The 21495-nt window shown below is 35.0% G+C and overlaps 1 protein-coding gene across 1 annotated transcript; it reads left to right on the forward strand.

Moving 5' to 3' along the window:
• Positions 1–13401: 13401 nt before the first annotated feature.
• On the forward strand, positions 13402–16514 carry LOC113301148. Its single transcript, XM_026549916.1, has 4 exons — positions 13402–13775; positions 14733–14994; positions 15508–15575; positions 16052–16514. The coding sequence occupies exons 1-4, from the start codon at positions 13644–13646 to the stop codon at positions 16337–16339; spliced, it is 750 nt and encodes a 249-aa protein (XP_026405701.1). The 5' UTR covers positions 13402–13643; the 3' UTR covers positions 16340–16514.
• Positions 16515–21495: the final 4981 nt, after the last annotated feature.

A 21495-nucleotide genomic window follows, 5' to 3' on the forward strand; every position in this document is an offset into this window, starting at 1 on the left:
TGGTGGACATAATCATTGTCGTGGAAACACATTTATGTATAAGTCATATTCCTTGAACCAAAGTTTGCGAACTTTGTTGATCAAGAGAACCGGAAGAATGGCGTGAGCCAAGTCCGCGAACTGCCGAAGTTCTCAAACCCGAGAATTTCTGCTAGAGTTGAGAAACTACTTGCGTGAAGCTAAGTCCGGGAACTGATTCCGCGAACCCAGTCCGCGAACCGGCGAAGTTCTCAAACCTGAGAATTTCTGCTGGAGTTTGTAAACTCTGCCCGGTAACTTAAGTCCGCGAACCTAGTCTGCGAACTTGAGAAGGTTATATATCTGAAGATGATTTCTGAACTTAAACTTAAAAAGACTAAGGAATGCAGTTTGCAAACCGTGGCTATAAAAGTTCATGAACCGATTCAAGTGAATCAAATCATCTTTGCTTCAATTGTGTCTTGTGTAGTACATGAGGTTTCCTTGCAATTGAACAACTCTCTAACTATTTCATTTGAAGTCATTTGAACTAGTTATGTTGATAAAGAACATGGTTGATATGAAATGCTCATATGGCTAACCTTTTGGTTAACTATTGTTGAACCAACAAGTGCATACGTTTGGGTACGGTTAACAAACCTAGAAGCGTGCATTGTCAAGTGTGTGTAACAAGCTAAGTTTTCGATCTAACGGTTGAGAAATATTAGCTTGAATCTAAATCAGGTTTTCATTTAACTGTGAATATTAAATGCTCTGTTACTAAGCTAACAATGAATGCAAACCCTGATTTGAAAGATTATATAAAGGATACATCTAGTATTGTGCAAAACTAATCACCACACCTTACGTGTGACACTAGTTTGCGTGCTAGAGTCGATTCTCCTTTAACCTTTGGTTTTCTTCTTCTAAAGCCAGGTTAACGACTTAAAGACTTCATTGGGATTCTGAAGCCAGACCGATACTACTTTTATCGTAGTTGTGTGATCTAATCTTGCATCTTCTATCGTACGAGTACAATCAGATTGATTGGCTTGAGATTGATATCTCCGATAGGCAAGATATAAAAAGTAATCACAAACATCTTCGTCTCATTGTTTGTGATTCCGCAACATCTTGCGCTACCATACGATTAAGATTGTTGTGAGGTGATTGATAACTCTAGGCTGTTTTTCAGGAATATAAGACCGGATTATCAATTGGTCCCTGTTCACCTTGATTATTATCAAAAGACGGAACAAAACCTTTAGGGTTTATCTGTGGGAGACAGATTGATCCTTTGATAGAATTGTCTGTGGGAGACAAATTTGTTTATTGTCAAAGCCTGCAATTTTGGGTTGTAGCAACTTTTAGTTGTGGGTGAGATCAGCTAAGGGAATCAAGTGCGCAGTATCCTGCTGGGATCAGAGGCGTAGAAAGTACAACTGCACCTTGGATCAGTGGGAGACTGATTGGGGTTCAACTACAGTCCAGTCCGAAGTTAGCTTGGAGTAGGCTAGTGTCTGTAGCGGCTTAATACAGTGTGTGTTCAATCTGGACTAGGTCCCAGAGTTTTTCTGCATTTGCGGTTTCCTCGTTAACAAAATTTCCGGTGTCTGTGTTATTTCTATTTCCGCATTATATTGTTTTATCTTTATAATTGAAATAATACAGGTTCTGTGTTTGAATCAATCAATTGAAAATCCGACCTTTGGTTGTTGATTGATATTGATTGATCCTTGGATATTGGTCTTTGGTACCATCCAAGTTATTCCTTGTATTTGATTAGAACTCGCAGTTCTTGCTTGAGTAAATGAAATCAAGAAGAGAGATATAAACTCGTTGATATACTTTTAATTGATTGAGTCTAGTTGATTCTCTTAAAAGTATATTCGAGTTTGTCCATACAGATTGCTAAGCGAAATATTGGATGGTGTTGTTAGACCGCCGCTTTTTCAAATCCCTAGTAAACCTTGGAGGATTTATTCTTGAATCGCTTTCTAAGCTAAAAATTTTAGAGCTTGGAGAGAGGAGAGAGAACGGGCGTTTTACATCCCCATATTATGGGGGACAATTCAAAGGTAAAATTTTCCAGGGAATTGTTGTTTAATCTGCGTAGTAACATTTTTTTCCCCTAATTCATCTGGCCTTTTTAAAATGGCTCATTTGAATTTGAATCACGTAAGTTGAATCAATTTTTTATAGAAAAAAAAATTACTAACAGCAAACTTATAATTTTATCTTTTTGAAATTCCAGTTAAAAATGTATTCAACAAGTCGGATGCAAAGTGCATGCGACATGAATCTAATTATATATATAAGCTGAATCAAATATCCTGACATCTGATTCAATGGGACTCAGAATAATATTCGCAGTGATCCGATCAAAAAGGGGGCAAAATGTCATGATGGGTCCCGATATTTGCAAGTAAATTGTTAAATTTTCGAGCTTGTGAAAATTTATGCATGTCACACGAATTAAGTATGTTGCATAAAAATAGAATGATTTTGTAACATTAGGCTGACAATTCGTGAATGCATTTGTTAAAAATTAAGCGGAACATGCATAAATAATGAAATTTGATAGGTCTTATTATTATAAAGCATCTACGGTAATAATAAAGTTCATAAATATAGCCAAAACGGAAAAAGATACTACTAGTTTGGAAGGCCAATGTTGTTCTTCTAAATGATCTTATTTTCTAGATTCTATCATCATAGATCACTTTGTTCAATCTCAATTCATGAGTAATTAAAATTCATTTAGAGCTATTAAAGTGAAATTGCATGGATTGTTGCGTTTTTGTTGAGTGAAAGTGGAACACAAGAAGTTCTTCGAAGGCCACATTTACTTCAATCATTTTAAAGTAATTAAGTTTCTTACATTTTGATTAATATTTCCTTTGAAAGTCTCTCACGTTTAATCTTCGATAAAGTTTTAATGGTCAACAATCGTTTTAACATATCTCTAGTAATGTCAGATCTCTACTCCCAGACTCATCAGGATATACATTGGAATGTCTGTGGAAACTAAAGAATGGAAAGATTACTTTATTTGTTTGTTTGGTGCATAAATAGTTGATCAATCCAGCATAATGTTAACGACATATGTGCATGACTACGAGCTTCAACAGCTCATGAATCTGAACATGTTTGTCGTTCAAAATTTTATTTCTAACATTTGTTGTATAGTTGTATATATTATTCAAAGTTTAGAAATCAAACCAGAATCTAAAATCCAATAGTTAAGTGATAAAAACGAAAATCATAATAAGTGTGGACTATAATGAGTCTGATTTAACCAAGTTAGACTTTTCCAGACAGACATGACGAGCCAAAATTTAGTCAAATCAACGGAAGACCAAATGGTCTTGTTCCAACTCTATTGAGAAAACTCAACCGTAGAATCTTTTCACGGATTATTTCTTGATCTATATTGTATATATGGAGTAACTTTTTTTCTTTCTTTTAAGGGTCTAGATGTTGGGATGTCTCTGTTTGACAGAATGTTTTGACACATGAGAAGGGCCCTTGATTGACAATCGTCCAATAGTTATAAAGTTGTTGATATGTCATAATTTATCATCTTGACTCATGAGTCACAAGTCAAATTGATCCGAGTGAGTATATTGAGAGCTTTTCTAATGGTTGATTGTGTGTTTTCATATGTGACACCACAGTTAAGACATCCTCTTGAAATAAAATTTCTATATAAAGTTATAATTTTCTAAATATAATGAGTAAAAAATAAACATCTCCAATCCATAAATTATAAATCTTTCCCATCGAATATGTGTCGTGAAATGATTGACTAAAATCATTTTTATATTTAGGATTGCATTGATTTTATGGGAAAATGAGAGTTGGATGAGAAGACATTGTCTAAGTGAATATCTAGTTTTGGACATTGGCTTTGACCAGTGCAGCTACAATGTGGTCGGGACACATCATAGAAGTGTGTGGCCATTCCTAATTTTGTGACACATATTGAAAGTTGGTTATTTTTCTTGCTTTTACGGGGATTTAGAGGGGGCTATTTTTTTTAGAGAAAACTAACTTTTATTTTTTTGGGGAGAAAAGTAGAAATTCATTTAATTTCAAACTCATTTACATTAGGTGTCCAAAAGGTAATAGGGGCCACGTACTTCTACGATGTGGCTCGACCACATCATAGCCGTGGCGGGCTTCGACATCCTCTACCCAAAACTACGCAACCTCATCTACGCATTGGTTTAAGAAGTTAGGGTGGAGAAGTCTTTAGAAAATATGAATATCTATCGTACATGAATTTAGCCATTTTCCTTCACATACATTCCATTGGAGAAGCTCTAAATCGCCTGGGTAGGCAATAAAGATGACCTTTATTTTCATTGATTTAAGCAGAATGAAGCATCGGTCCATTAATCGTATTCTTTAAATTTGTATTCAGAACGGTTACTTTAAACTCATACACGAGGAATATGATTTATAATATATGTCTATCAACTCATTCCAAATTTTCTTATAAAATCCATTGTACTTGACCCCCTAACAGATTTCTAGAAATTTTATGTTTAAGTGATAAAAAAACTGTAATCATCGTTCATCTTTTCGAAGGAGAACTTCAATTTTTTCCTAACCATTGTTATTCTTGTGATTTCAATTATTTATCTAATATAGAGGAGCAACCTTTCGATAAACTGGGAAAAGATTGGGTTATCAAAAAAGTTATCTGAAGACTTAAGTTTATATGTTGTAGAAAATCTTTTTGTTCGAAACATATACTACCTATCAAATAATTGAAACAAAAATCACGATTAAAAGAAAAAAATCACGATTAAATTGACATAGAATTGAGAATGTCTTATACAAAAAATATTAGCGAGAGATAGGAAGAAGAAAACTCATGTTTTTGAGAATTGGCTGTTTAGACTCGGCTATACTCGCACACTTTTTAGGATGATAATAGCCTTTGGATGATTGTCAATCAAGGGCCCTTCTCATGTGTCAAAATATTTGGTCAAACAGAGACGTCCCATCAGACCCTTTCTTTTAATTCAATTGGTTCATATAAACTTGACTCATCTAAATCTGACTAGTGAATTTGAGCTTTTATATTTGGCTCAAAAATTATAAAATAATAAAGAACTCATATTTGGGGATACTCTCACAAATTGGGGAGTATTCAGAAGAAAAATAAAAAACATTATAAAGTAATTTGAAGGTGCTTGTATTGATTTTAATGACTCCCAATTGTAACCTTTTGTAGAGAATCAAACCCTAAGGTGTTTACATTAATTTATGTGATTTTTGTGTATTTAATTTTTTTATTTACATAGTTACAGTCGACATAGTATTGTGATGACGAAAATGCCGACTATTGATGGATATTGGGCAGAGACGTTCGTCAAGAGTTGGCATTGATGTCGTTATTCATATAATGCCGACTATCGATCAGTCGACACTATGTGGTTTTTCTCGAACATGCTGAATGTTGAGTCGATATTGTTTTACTTTTTCTCGACTATGTCGACACGACTCAGTTTTGATGAAAGATAATTGGTGAGAAGTGGTGTATGTATCGGCATAAAATTTAACCTAAAATTCAATACAGACTCATAAGAGTCAACCTAATTTCTATATCAATAGTAGAGTTTGTATTGAACTCATCCTAAATATCTATACCGACAACTCAGTCGGTATTGAACTCATCATGCAATCAATACTCATTATACTTATAACTGAAGATGTTATGCAAAAACAGAAGTGGGGGAGAAAAAAAAAAGAGTTGGCAGTTGTAAAATTAATGGAGGTAAAAGATAAAACAATTTTAGGTTTTCTTAGTTTTTTTTTTTAGTTTTTATTAGGTTAAAAGGCAACATTGATATTTTTATCATTAAAAAAATATCTCCTTAGCTAAAGTTCTAACCCATACAACATTAGTATCCTCAAACTTGTGGGTTCATACACTGAAAAATTACTGAGTTTTTGCCACGACCCTATTGCCACAAATTTAAGGATCCGTGGCTAATGATCACATATTGCCACACCTAATTGATAGTCGTGGAAAATAGATATCTCATTTGCCAAGACCTAATGATAATTTTCCACGAATAAAGTTTTACAAGGGATGAATCCACCGAATAGCCTCTAGTCACGGCCCAGTGGGTCCGTGGGTATTGTGGACTTTTTGTTATGGCATAAAATGTACCGCCGTAGCTAATCCAAGTGACACGAACAACCCACGTTTCTCTGAGAAGAAAAATTAACTCCCCACTTCCCAATTCCCAGTTCCCCTTAACTCTTTTCTTCCTCTTTTTCTTCGACCATGTATCTCAGATAAAAAGAAACACCCATACTTTAAATCTCTCTACGTGAAAGGAAATCCTGCCAATTAAATTAGGGTTTGTGTAGATGTAGTTCATTCTTTTGATTTTGTGAAATTAGGGTTTTGTAGTAGTATTTTAGTTTATCTTATACCCAATTTTAGTTCGTGCATAAATTTTTCTATAGTGTGGTAGTTTATCTTCTTCAATTTAAACTATGCCTTTGATATTGGTGCAGGTTGGTAAAGAAATCAAATAATTTCTTCATTTGTTGTAATACACTTCATTGAGAAGAGATCGGGGAAATGCAAGGTTAGGAGATCTACTGGTGTCGAAACTAGGTATTGTTGTTGAAAATCTTATTGTTGAAGATAAATTCGTTTTTGGTTAAATCTATTGGGAGTTCGAATCAAGAGGTTGATTTTGAAATCTTTCTAAAAGTGAGAAAATTGAAATTCCTCGTGGTTTAATTGAATTGAATCATCAATTTGTTAGTTTTCAGAGGAATTTATTTATTGGGATTTTGATTTTATAACTGATTTTCTGTTGAGATTTTAATTCAACCGATTTGCTTAGGTTGTAGTCATCTAAGCTTTGTCTTTAATTTACAGCTAGATATTATTTTGGTACAAGTAGAACATCAGGTAGAAATTGAGATCTGAGGATTCTAATATGAGACTGGTAGGATGTTTAAGAGTTCTACTATGAGGTTACAGAGGAATTATTCATTTTTTTTTCTTTTTCTTAAAGTTTTCTCTTTTAAGAAATTGAATTAAAATTGATTAATCATCATTGCTCAGGTGTATTTGAAAATGCAAGCTAGCCTATACAGATGCTAGGACGAGTGTTGGTGGTGCAAAGAACTTATCTACCTTTCTCTATGCTGTCTATGAGAATATTGTATACATTTGGTGAATCTGAAAAGTCATGTATGTTGATATCAACAGTTACCTCGTTTAATTAAGATCTATTTATAGAGAATTTCCTTCCTGTAGATTTTTGACTTATGACCTCTTCGAAGTTGCGAAAGATGGAGGTCTTTTATGATAATTTTTCTATCTAGCCATTTTTCATATTTTACAGGTATTATCCTTATCATTATACACCATTTGCCTCCGATCTCAAGGATCTTGGTCAGCTATAGATAAGCTTTGAATTAGGTTCTCCATTCAAACCATTCAATCAGCTGATGGGTGTCTTTCCAGCTTCAAGGTTGTATCGGCGTTTTCTTCTTTTATTCGAGATATTCTTAGATTATAGCTTTTTTAGCGGCCCAGTGTTTGTGCAGTTCCCAACTTCACTGATTATTGATTTTTATCCGACTGGTATGTTCTGTGGTTTTGAAAATAAGTAGTGTTAAAATCGATAAGGCTCCATATGTAATCATTCACCTTTCATCGGTTTCCTTGATCATATTTTGAAGTTGACATGAACGACAAGCTATATATCTGCTTCCTGCCAATGAACTTAATAGTGTTCAATGGTCTACTACCTTTTAGTGTGATAAACTTATCAATGTGGAAGTCCCTAGGACTATCGACGAATCGATGCTAAAAGAGTACTAAACCATTGGGAAGGAATAAAAATCATATACGTCGTCTAAATTCTGCCGAAGCTATTGAATGTAAAGTACTCTAGTAAACAATGGCACCCAGGATTTTATCGAAGGAAAGGGTTAAAGTTTCTATGCATTTCAATCTCTCGTAATTCAATTATATATTTCGTTTTCTTAAATTTCCTGTCACTCTATTCACTGCATTGGAGTTGCTATTTTGCAGTGATATCACTTATCTCCCTCTGGATTTCATTTTCAGCATGGGTGCAGGCCGTGCTTTCACAAATTATTAAGGTATGCTGTGATGGACTTCATGGATTCAAAGTGCATATTAATCAGTGTGTTTATTTTATGGATCCATATTTATTACACACTTATCTATTGTTTATTACATCTGAAACACAAATGTAACTATTGGCAGGCCTTAACTTAAAGAAAACACCTCAGTTGTTAGTTATTAGTTAATGCGTAATATGAACTGATCACATATGTATATTTGGTGGTAATTTCAGGATTAAAGTAATAGAATATGTATTACAACAAAGGAAGAGGTCTTCCTAAGAGTTGCAGGATGTGAATTCAATGAAATGGAATATGTTTCATGTACGAAAGCTTTCGTTTTAGCTGGACCCATGGCTACCAAAAGGGTCAATACCCAGATTGGAGCTTCTGATGCCTCTTTTACTTGGTTTTTATTTAATTATGTTATGGCTTTAGAATGTCATTGCAATAGTTAAACATAACTCTGTAGCTCTTATGTACCTCGTTATCCATTATTATAAAGTTTGAGACTTGATGATCTACGTGGTTAACATCGTATGTATACCAATCTGCACATGGTTTCTTAGCAGTGTTTAAGAGATAAGGTTTATATGCATCTTGTTTTTGTGTTGAGTTTACGTCGATGTGTAACTGTATGTATTTTATGCTGCAGGTTTTACTAAATGGCATTGAAAGTGAATTCTGTCTCGGAAGATACTTGTTGATGGTCCTTGGAAGCGAAGGAATGCTTCATCATCCTTCCATTTACTCATTTTAATTTCAATTTTTAATTTTAAATTAGATTATTCTATGGAAACTCAACAAGTCAACATTAGACTTGCATTTCTATTTTTAATTAGCTTTTCTTGTTGTTTGGATGTATGAATTATAATCATATAAATATTTGTTTGAATGAATGATGTTTTGGAATTTCTTGTAGTTCTATACTGTGTTTTAGCTCCTTTTGAGATTGTTAATTGCTAAAACTCTATAGAAATGGCCTTCTATCAGAGTATCGCAGAAATTGGCTAGTTGAACCAATAGCCACTAATATTTCCGTGGTTAATTGATAAAAACATGTGAATCTGAATCTACTAACTAGCCACAACAAATGCGTGGAAAATAATATGGAGCCAATAGCTACGCAGCAAAAATCGTGGTTAATGACGTGGCAAAAACTATTAGCCACTGGACTATTTGTTACGGTGGAGCTGCCGTGGCAATTCATCTTTTGCCACAGTTTTTTGAGTTATAGCCACGAACATACAGCGTGGCTAAAGATGATTTATTTTGTAGTGATAACAAACTTCAATTTTTTTTCTTTCAAATCCAGATAAAAATGTATTCTTTTTTTTTTTAATGAAGAGACATTATATTAAAAGCTAGAAGTTATACATCATAATGGTTTCTCCTTTTACAATTTCATTTAGGATTTTACTTTTCAAAATATTATGTTGGGAGTTCGTTTCAACAAAAAAACCATTCTTTACACGGTTCCATTTAGCTAATTTGTCTGCTTCACTATTATCAACCCTATTTACATATTTAAAGTATACCAAAATATTAGTACCCAAAAAGAATGGACATCATTCAAAATCTTCCTTGTCCTCCAGTCACAGTTCACCTGCCTTATATTCAAAAAGTTTATAACATTCCTGTAATCTGATCTTATTTTCACATATGTTTCATTAAGCTCCTTCGCCCATTCTACCGCTTTCTTGACAACTAATCCTTTTGCTGCTGAAGAACTTGTTGTACTTCCTGCAAAGACTTTAATGTTAGCAAATTTGTTGTCTTTCCAATGAATTAAGACCAAACCATAAGATCCATCAGTTTCATCAAAATCCGCATCAACATAGAAAACATTGCCTTTGATTTTAACAGGGTCCTTGCAACTAGAAATCTTGTTTTTGGTTCCCTCCTTAGAACCAGTTTCCTATCATTTAAAGATCTTTTGATAGACCTTATACATTATATTGGATCTGCTTTAGCTCTCTGGAACACTACAAAATTCCTACAGTTCCAAATTTCCCAACATATTATACTAAAATAATTCTTCCATTCAGTCAAAGGACTATTGGACCATGATTTTACCCAATTCATCATATTATTATCAGATGGTGGCAGCTGGAGTCCCAAACCAAATCAAACTGCTTTTGTGAAGTTACCGTCTTTAAAAATATGATGATATGTTTCCGGTATTCCCCCATTACATAGTACACAAAACGGATCACCCTTTTTTAATTTTTCATGCATTTTTTCTTTTAAATTTAGTTACCCAGCAGCCAATTTCCACACAAACAAACGAATTCTAGGTAAAACATCCAAATGCCACAATTTTAGCCAGAGTTTATCCCCATTATCCCCTACATTAGACAATAATCTATATGCTGACTTAGAAGAAAACACTCCATTTTTAGTTCTCATCCAGCTCATTTTGTCTTGACTATTACATTTATGTAAATTGATTTGATTTTACAAGCAATATTAGGGGTAAAAGCAGCATCAACCTTGTTAACATCCCAACAACCATTTTCATCAATCAGATCATAAACAAATTTTAATTCATTATTATGCCAATTCTGTAATTGACCAATACCAGGGATCCAATTATCTAGGCTTATACTAGTATTTCTTCCATCTCATACTTCCCAAATATAATTTTCCTTGGCTATTTCTAATCCTTTTCTAATACTGTGCCATATCCAAGATATTTGATAGTCTCTATTCTTATGTAGGGGATTGTTTCTAGGAAAATATTTCCCTTTCAGAATTTTAACCCAAATATCATTAGGATTATTTATCATCCTCCATGCCAACTTGGAAAGCAAAGATAAGTTAACATTATGAGGATTTCTGATATCAACACCTCCACTTATCTTAGGAGTTCTGATTGCATCCCATGCTTTAGGATAATAAGCCTTTTTTGGGTTGTCTTTATCCCACCAAAAATCTCTCTGTATTTTGTCGAATTCATCTAAAGTTCATTTAGGAAACTCAAAAAATTACATCTGATAGCAGGGCAATGCAGACAAATACGAATTATTGGTGTTATGTTCTGCCTGCTTGAGATAACAATTTAGCCTTCCAACCACTCAGGTCTTTGTAAGCTCTATCTAATAGTAGTTCAAAGTTCAAAGCTTTCTTTCTATTGAAAAACAGAGGAGTTCCTAAATACCTTTCGTCATTAGATATTCCGTGAACTCTTAACATTCTTGCTATTATTTTTTCATATCTTTTATGCATTTTTCGGCTGAAATAAACCCTCGACTTGTGATAATTTATTGTCTGACTAGAGGATCTGGAAAATATATCCAGTAAATTCATAAGTTTTATAACCTCAGGCAGATCTGCCTTACCAAAGATAAAGCAACCATCCGCAAACAACAAGTGAGAGATGACAGGACAATTTTTATTAATTCTAAACCCTGAGAATTGATTGTTTGATTCAACATGAAGAAGTAATCTCGACAAACCTTCTAGCGTAGTAATGAATAAATATGGTGACAATGGGTTTCCTTGTCGAAAACCCCTGGTAGGGCAGAACTGAATACCAGGTAGTCCATTCAATAATACCGTTGACTTCACCGTTGAGATGCATTCAAAAATCAAATCACACCATTTTTCGCCGAATCCAATTTTTTGAAGACATGAGTTACAAAATTCCGCTCAATTTTATCAAAAGCTTTCGACAAATCCAATTTAAGAGCAAAGTGCCTTTATTAAATTTGTTAGTTTTCATACTGTGAAGCATTTCATGCGATATGACAATATTGTCCACTATTTGCCTTTTCGGAATGAAGGCGGATCGATTAGGTGAAATTATTTTCTCTAACACCCTTTTCAACCTATTTGCTAGTATTTTAGAATTAAGCTTATACAAAGCATTGCTCAAGCTTATTTCCTAAAGTCTATAGGAGTAATTGGATTTTCAGTCTTTGGAATAAGAGAGATAAAAGAATCATTTAATGATTCCTGTAATTTCCCTGTTACAAAGAACTTGATAACAAAATTAGTAACATCCTCTTCAACTGCACTCCAATGTGTTTGAAAAAATCCTGGTGGGTATCCATCAGGACCCGGAGAACCCCAAGAGTTCATTTCAAAAAACAAAGATTTTATCTCATCTTTATCTGGAATTTTAACTAGATCAAAATTTTCCTCATCAGTTATAACATTCGGGATAATAGTATCAAAAATCTGATCTATTTGATTCCCAGAAGTAGAGCTAATACTAGCAAAATGGTTTTTCAATAGTTGATCAAGTTGGTCTTTACCCTCAACCCAAATACCCGATTCCTCTCTAAAAGAGTGAATATGATTATACCTTTTTCTATTCGACGCTACCACATGGAACTACCTCGTACTGCTCTTCAAAAAACCTATCCCTACTATTTTCCATCCAATATATATTTCCTATCTTATTCTAATTTTCTAACTCCTTCAAAACCTTTTTTTTTGACACTAAATGACCTTGCTTAGCATTTTCCTTGTCTATCTTTTTCATTATACTCTCTTTGTTTTTGAAAATGTTTTTAAACACGTTCTTATTCCATTTTCTAAAATCCACATACAATTCACCTAGAGTTCTAATGATATCATTTTCATAATTTTCTTTTATTCTTTTTTCCAAGCATTTTCAAAAAACATATCATACTCCTTATGTTGTTTCCAACCTCTAAAATATTTATAAGGTCTATTTAGTCTCATCCTAATTGGATCTATTTCAATGAACAAAAGACTATGATCAAACGCTACTCTTGTAAGATGATGAATAATAGAATCCAGAAAATTTTCAAACCAACTAACATTAACCAAACTCCCATCTATTCTTTCCCTAATATTTGCATCCCCTTCTCTCTGATTAGACCATGCGAGAGGATCACCGTGAAACTTTAAGTCAATGAATCCAATGTGTTGAATGACATTTTGGATCAAAGCTGAATCACTAGATAAAATCTCATTTCCACCTCCTTTTCATTACTGTCTAAAATGAAGTTTAGATCCCTACCAACATCGAAAGGGTTTTTAATGTTCTCACCGAGACACTGTATATAATCCCATTGATCTTTCCTACTATTAGTATTTAGAGAATAAACCCTTAATCTTAACTGCAAGTCAGAAACCAGGTAGAAATAGAATATATAATCCCATCCTTAATCTTAATTGCGAGTCAGAATCAAATTGGAGTCAGATCCACCGAAACAAGATGCAAAATGTGACGATGGGTCCCAATACTTGCAAATGAATGGTGAGATTTGCAATGAGGATATTCCGAGTCAGTTGAGAATAACCACCACCACCCTGTGTCAGCCAAAGAAGAGACCCTTAGCCACGACGACGGCAAGTGGTCTGTCACACAACAAAACAAATACACGAAAAGAAGAAATTTTGAGAAAACAAAAAGAAAAAGAGAAAAAGAGTATGGCTGAGTAGTAATCTGTAATCAATCCAGACAGACAAGAGAGAGAAGTGGAAGAGAAGAAGAGTGAAAATCTCAGAAATTTTGTGTATTAATATTACAGAGAGAGATTTGAATTTGATAGAGAGATAGAGAGATAATAATAATGGAGGTGAAACTCCATATATACGATGTAACTAATAGTGGTTCAGCAAAAACTAACAATACAATTGTTCAAATCAATAAGATCTTTAAAGATGGGATTGGTCTTGGTGGTATCTTTCACTCTGCTATTCAGGTCTGTTCAAATCTAATCTGGGTTTTGGTTCATGCATTTTGTCGTTGTGAAGATACAAGATCTAGGGTTTTAAGATTTTTTTTTTTTTTTTTGAACCAACATTCTATTAAGGAATCTTTTTTATGTATAATAAGTATTATTCTACTCTCTGCAAGTGGTTGTGAATGTGATTAAAATTTGGGTTCACCAAATTTTAGGTCTTGTGTTCATTTTCTGATATTTAGGGGTTCACCAAATTTGGGTTACTTTTGAAATTGTATTTAGTTAGTGTGGGAAACTGAAGTATGATTTTGAGTTTTTGATGTGAGGGAATTAAAATTCTGGGTTTGTGTTTTTTTCTAACATTTCAAATTTGGGTTTGTTTTGAAATGCATTTAGGTTTGCTTAGTTAGTATCTGGAACTGAAGTATGCTTTTGATTCTAAGTGTTTTTGATACTTGAGAAGATTAGTGTGCGTGGGGGGATATTGATTGTAGTGTATGTGGTTTTTTTCTGATGACAAGAAGTAGTTTTTTCATTTGTTGATAGTAAAATGAGGTAAGGGTTGGGCATATTTTTGTTAGGTTGTGAGACTGAAGCAAAGTCAGATTGAGGTACTTAGTATGATAATGCTATTTGATTTGTGAACCGCAAACTACGATTCTACCAGTGAAAGTAACCAAGTACTTTGCTGAGTATTTGAGTCACCGATTATTGGTGTTATGTTCTCTCATGGGCCAAGTCGCTCAAGATGTGTGCAATTTCGCGAATTATGGTTTTTCATTTTTGGATCAGTATCACCTATCTTACATTTTTTTCCAGTCAATTCATGTGTGGCTTACTCTAACTTACAAGCCTGTTTTTTCCTTTTTTCGTGTCGCATTGGGTGCTAGAGCATAGCAAATTTTATTTTTTCAAGACATTTGGTAAATATTTCAGTTTATGTTGTCCAAATGCTAACCTTATTGTCTGTGGCAGGTCTATGGGGATGAGGAATGGTCTTTTGGGTACTGTGAACAAGGCACTGGAGTGTTTAGTTGCCCACCCAGTAAGAATCCGATGTACACATATCGTGAATGTATAGTCCTCGGAACGACAACAGCCTCAATCTACAAAGTTAACCAGATCCTACGAGAACTTAGCAGAGAGTGGCCAGGAGAGTCATACGATCTACTATCAAAGAACTGCAATCACTTCTGCGATGAGTTTTGTGAAAGGCTAGATGTGCCTAAAATTCCAGGTGACATGCTTTTTGTAATTCCCTTAATAACTCCAGTTTGAATATAGTAGCGACACATTTTCTGCTGTTGCGAAGGGTCTTTTTAAGTTTCATGCTGTAATTGTTTGAAATGTAACAAATGTTCCGTTCGTGGTATGTAATTGATCCTTGCTAGTTGAGTTGGGAGGATTCTTTGGCTACTGTTGGTATATTCTGTGGATTACGTCATACATACACTGAACTGATGAAACCATATCAACTTATCCCATTTCGGGTGTTTACAGTTGTTTTCTTTCAAGTTAGTAGCTTATGACTTATGAGCTTGTGGCTTTTAGGAAGTTTGGAACTTTGATGATCAATAGTTTCACATGTTTTAGTGAGGAGTTTAGTCTTGCGTGTTTAATCATAATCACTTTTGCTTACTTTTACTCGACAAATAGAGACGATATGCTTGTTCAATTTTATCCTAGAGAAGTCATCCAATGTGATTATTACACTATGTTAACTTGTTCTCATTGCCTTCATGATTTACAGCTTGGGTTAACCGGTTCGCCAATGCTGGTGATGCTGCAATGGAGGTTGCTGGAAACACGGCGTTACGAGTAAGATTATTCTGTTTTAATAGCAGTTAGACTTCAGTAGAACATGTAGGAATTCAAGCTGAGAGTGTAACTAGTTGTTGCAGACTTATGATAGTTAAATGAGGGTAGGTGCTAATATTATTCAGTACCCTGTCATCACAAACTGTAATGTGAGGTTGGAACCGTGGCAAAGTGGATGGAACACGAAACATTTTATATTTCTATTGCCAATGCAAAAAACTTTTAAATAGGTTGCCACTTGCAAGTGATATATAATGAGCAAATCCCGAGTCCATGCAGTTTACATGTCATGCCTAAGTTTGGATCTGAAGTTTGTCTGACTTTTTTTTATCTTTGTTGTGATATGTGTGCTAGAAGTATGTTGCAGTTTATTCTTTTAACATTCATTAACCTCCTGTTTCAATCACCATTGCATTTGTGGCGTTTGAACATAATATTCAGACTGTTCACTGCTGCCCTTTTCATTTGTACTGCAGTTCCGGCAAGCCAAGGCAGAGATTGTGACTGCTAGTAAGGTTGCATATCGGTTCCTTTCAAATGTTACTACCACAGCCAACACTTCCACAGTAAATCAAGACTCTCCGGGCAATTCAAACAGAGGTGGTAACCCTAGATTCCAATCTACGTGGTTCAAAAATTTGATGTCCATTGGTGCCAGACCACCTAATAGCCCAGAGCTTGATACCCAAACCGAAGGCGCACTTCCTCATCAGCAACAGAGACATTCCACAGGTCCTATAAGGCAGAATTCAAGAGACATTTGAAAAATTCCCTGCACCCCATTGGGCATCAATCAGCAACAGCTACACCGTGTACTACTACTTGTTATTGAAAATTACGCAGAAAATGGCATGTAAAATTTTAATTCAGTTCAATACCAAAGAAAGATATTTCTGTTCAAAACTGAAAATGTTATTAAGAAAAGGAGATTTAGGTGCATTTAATGAGTTACAAACATACAGACTATAGTCCATAACCATGACAGTCGTACAGTATTTTTATATACGTCTGAAGCTTCTGTTTTCCCTCAAGTACGGTCCCCTATTAGAATTCAGCCGTTGCAGAGAGGCTTTACATAATACAGAGAAGATGGAGTTGAATGCATTGGTGGCTATCTTCGACTTGATCTGACCCCTCTTTGGCGCAGCTCTTCTGCTTCGGAAAATTCCGAATCCTGCAGCAGGTACAGCTCTGACCTTGTTCCCCATCTTTTCTTTTCCTGTAAACCTAGATGAATGGATAACCTGCTGGCTGCTACAAAGTTACTTCACTCTGCTCCGCTCTGATATTTAGTTGTGTTTGGATACAAGTAAGTTGCTTATGTTTTTGTGATCTCTCATCGTTATATATAGGCATATCGTAGGTAGCCTACTCACTTCTGGGAAGATTGGTCTGGGAGAGAGTAGGACAAAGATTATGAAATGGAGATTCTAGAATAGGGAAGGGGGGTTAGGGGGCAATGCCAGCAAAGATGTTTAGTTGTAGAAATAGAGACAGGATTTGACTTGGGGCAAATAAACAAGAATCTCACCAAGCTTCATAGCTCGTGTGGTAATGTATACACGTGTGCACTGCAAGGACCTCGTATTTTGCTGCTTGGGTTGAGACTTGAGAGTTGAGGGAGAGAATCTTAAGTTTGGGTATATTATTGGTTTTGACAGATAGGTATAGAGGGTTTTGAGGGAACAATGGGGTGTTTGGTTGATTATATTATAAGTGAGGTTAGGTATGTTAAGCTTGTTGGCGCTGTGCAAATGGAGAACGGCTTAGAAAACCAATTTCATTCAGATCCATACCTCAGTTGAATATTAGTTAACTTTCTCACGATGCATTTCAGAGACAAACATTTTTTTATATAGTGGTGTCTCCATTTCAGGATCAGACCAACTCATGGACTCCTTTTCTTAGTTGACGATGAGATTTTCTTTCACTCTATCCATATATGTTTATTCATAATTCATCAGCGTTTTCTGATCAGTTTCCTTGGTTATTAACAGGTGTATTTTGTTTTCTTTTAGATGCACTAAAAGGTGTATTTGCTTAATTATCCTGAACCGACTAATGTGATTCACTGGAGTTGAATTTTGCCTTCAAAGTTCAGGTTTTCTAGTTCACCCCCTTGTAAGATACTTCGTATGTACTCGAACAAAAGATCCCTGATATATGGGAAGTGGATTCAATTCTAGCTAGCACAGAGTATCAAAAGATCCTTTGAGAATTGATGAGATTCAACATTGGATTTAATAATTCGATCAACAAGACAAAAAATCACACAGCAAAAATAATCATCAAACTTTGATGAAACAAACAATCTGAGATTTTGAATCTGAATCTGACATGACAATTTCATCAAGCTGATTGTAGTTGCAATACTTGCTGTTGCTCAAGTGTTAACGCTTAGAAAAAATGGCCAAGGCAGATGACCGTGATTGTAGATAAACCACCATGCACTAGAAACATAGAACTCACATACTCATTTCTTAATCTTCTTCATCTTTGCCGGTCAAAAATAAAATAAAATAAATATCTCCTCCTCCTCCTCCTCCTCCTCCTCCTCCAAGTACCAAGCTAAATTGAGTACAACCGGTCGAAATATATCCGTTCACTGCCAAAGATTGAACTAGTTTGCATATTCAGTTCTCTAACACTTCCATCCTTTGGATCATAAGAAAAAAGTTAACAAAGATCAGCACTGTATAGCATTTGGCCATTCTTAAAAGAATACACCAGACTCTGCTAAAACATTTTCTCCAAGTTTGTTCAATACCATATTCCCGCATCACCCAAACGGCAACAGAAACCTTACCTCTAACAAGAGTACACAAGCACCCTTCAAAGACTCCCACATGTCTGTTCACCAAAACTTCTTTTGGGTCGTTAGTGATTATAGCTTCACAAGATTGGACACAGACTCCACCTAACCAATGAAGAGCTCCATTAAAAAGCACCCCATGTCTTCCAGACAAAAACTTATAACCGAGGTCTCTAAAGCTTTTTAATGAATTTGACCCTAGTCTATAGACATGGATTAAAGAAAAATAAGAATTACTCTGAGGGGTATCCACAATGACCAGCGTGTAATTGTCAGTTTTACGATCATAACCAAAAGCAAAGCCAATATGAGTCTTACGACCCAGAACATCTTCCAACAATATGTGCAACTTAATTACTTTCTTGTGTTCTTTAGTAGCGGGGTTCCAAATCACACAAAATAAGTCAGTTCCATTACCATGATGCAAAACTGTTACAAGAACCGATCAATTCAACGACATATTCTGAAAAATTGAGTGGGTAATCCATTTCAACAACACTGTTAACAACATCATCTCCAAGTCCATTCAGTATTATTGAATCGTAACTTATGGAGCTGATTAAGTCAATGTTCCTACTATTATCAAATTTTCCAAGCATTAGATTGGGTTTTTTTATCTTGACCAGTGAGAACAAGGTGTGATTTAACAAAACTAGGATCAGAAACCATTTTAAACCAAGTCTTGCAAACACACTTACATGCATCACAGGCACTCTCAGAAGGATTTCATGGTAGAGTTCATCCGGGAGGCTTGACATGTTTACTGCTGCTCTTTTTCGTTTTTTTCCTTCTGTTTTTCGTTGTTTAACAGTAAGTAACTAGGGTTTTACTTTTACCTCTATATATATAGGTTCCTCAGGCCCAGCTATCTAAAACAAAAACTCGAGCTAAGCCCAAGATGTTGTTAACCAAAATTTGAGTCATAAATTTTGAACTATAATTTTGGGCATACCAAAATCTTCCAAGGCATACTGAATGAAGACAAAAAAGGTTGTGAAATAGCAAAATCAGATAACCCCTTAACCCAAATTTTTTTTAATGGCAAATCTGTCCTTTACGTATTAGTGTTAATAATCTTGATTAGTGATTAAATATTTTGTTTAGTGATTAAAATAATTTACAGAATTATAAGAGTTGTTTAGATGAAAAATTTGAGGAAAAAAAAAATCAAAGTTTTGGTTTGGTTAAGAAGGAGAGAAAGAGAAGGAGAAAGTGAGAAAATTCTAATTCTTGATTCAATGGAGGATGAGGGTCATCATTCATCTAAAAAACCTAGGAAAATACATATCAACTACAACAATGATCAAGAAATGGTTGATTTCTTAGATTATGAGAATGATTTTACACCCACTCAAACTCAAGCTCAAACTCAAACACAAACTCAAGATGATGATTTTTATGAGCCAAATCCTGATGATGAAGACATTGATGAGGAACCCAATGCTTCTAATACACAGGTACACTTATATCCTATACTTAATCTCACTTCTATAGCTCTCAATTATCAAAATTTAGGTTTTTTGAATCATGGTTTGGCGAAACAGGTTGAGATTCGGCTCACATCTATGAGCCGAATCTACCAATTGATGAACGGTTCGGCTTACTGAATCTGTTTACTGCATGCGCCGAACCTATAATTTCCAATTCCAACCCTTTTTCTAAACACTAGTTCGGCTTATATGAAAGTTTCATAGTGAGCCGAACAACATCCTGAATAGCCCGGAATAGAATCATTACTAATTCGGCTTATATATCCAAAATCGTATGTGCCGAACATAATTTTTTAATTTCTGGGTTGAAATATTGTTACTGGTTCGGCACATATGGAGAATATCGTATCAGCCGAAACCTCTTATGTTCAAGGTTCGGCACATAATATGATTATCGTCTGAGCCGAACATGAATTTGTTAATTTTTGGGTTAAAATATTGTTCGTGGTTCGGCACATATTGAGGATATCGTATAAGCCGAAACCTGTAAATGTTTATAGTTCGGCACATAATGATTATCGAATGCGCCGAACCTTGTTGTTATATTCCCTTTCTAGTGTTTAACCTTGTGATATTCTTTGTAGATCGTGCTTGGACCCATGGAAAATCAACCTGATCTAGTAGACATAATTCACGAGGATACCAAGGATCACTTCCAAAATGATTTGGTATGTAAGAACCTTTTGTTTACCTTAATATTGTCGGAATATTCCAAAGTTTTTCTTACAAATTACTTGTTTTGGAATGAACGTAGATATGGAAAACTAAACCACAAGTTCTGGATTGGCTTGAGGAACACGCGATGAAGATAAATTGTGTACTAGTTAAAGGACAACAAAGCCGATGAGATCGGTTTGAAATGATTTGTGAGCGTAGTGGAACCGGCGCTAGCAAGGTTAAAAAGGGTACTGTATACGTTGGGAAGACCGGGAGAAAGAATAGGACGAAGACGAAGAACTGTTAAGCTATTCATTAAAACATGAAATTGAAGGTGTCCATAACCCAATCCCAGCACCATTAAAAACAAAGTTGAGCACCTAAAAGCAAAGGTGTTTGCAACACCATAAAAGTGTACTTAAAACTTAAGAAAAACACTAAAAGGAAGTTGGAAACATAAAAGGGCATTTAACCACGACCCCTCTTCTTAGTGGTAGGCCTTTGTTCGGGTTCCTCGGGTCCTTGTCCTTTGTTGATGATTGCATCCCACTTGTTGATGAGGTATTTTTGTTCTTCCACGGTCATTGGTGTTTTGCAACCAAGTTTGGCCTTCATTTTTTTCCACATCTCCCTACCCGTGGCATTGGTCCTGACACAAGTATGAAAGTTATAAGACTAATTCGGCGCAAGTATGAATCATGTATTGAAATTTTTATTATCTTACACAGAGAGTGGATCGGCTCATACCACGAAACAATTATAAGCCGATCCTATATATTCGGCTCACAACCGAAATTGTCGAATAAGCCGAATCTATGATTATGAACTCAAACATGTATTCGGCGCAACATGATATCATATAAATAAGCCGATCCTATACACTTGTAAAATTTATGAAATTTTAACAATGATATTCGGCGCAACCCTAATACTATCGAATAAGCCGAATCTAGACTTATGA

Source organism: Papaver somniferum, chromosome 8 (genome assembly GCF_003573695.1).
Source record: "Papaver somniferum cultivar HN1 chromosome 8, ASM357369v1, whole genome shotgun sequence".
In the NCBI taxonomy this organism is placed as follows: domain Eukaryota; kingdom Viridiplantae; phylum Streptophyta; class Magnoliopsida; order Ranunculales; family Papaveraceae; genus Papaver; species Papaver somniferum.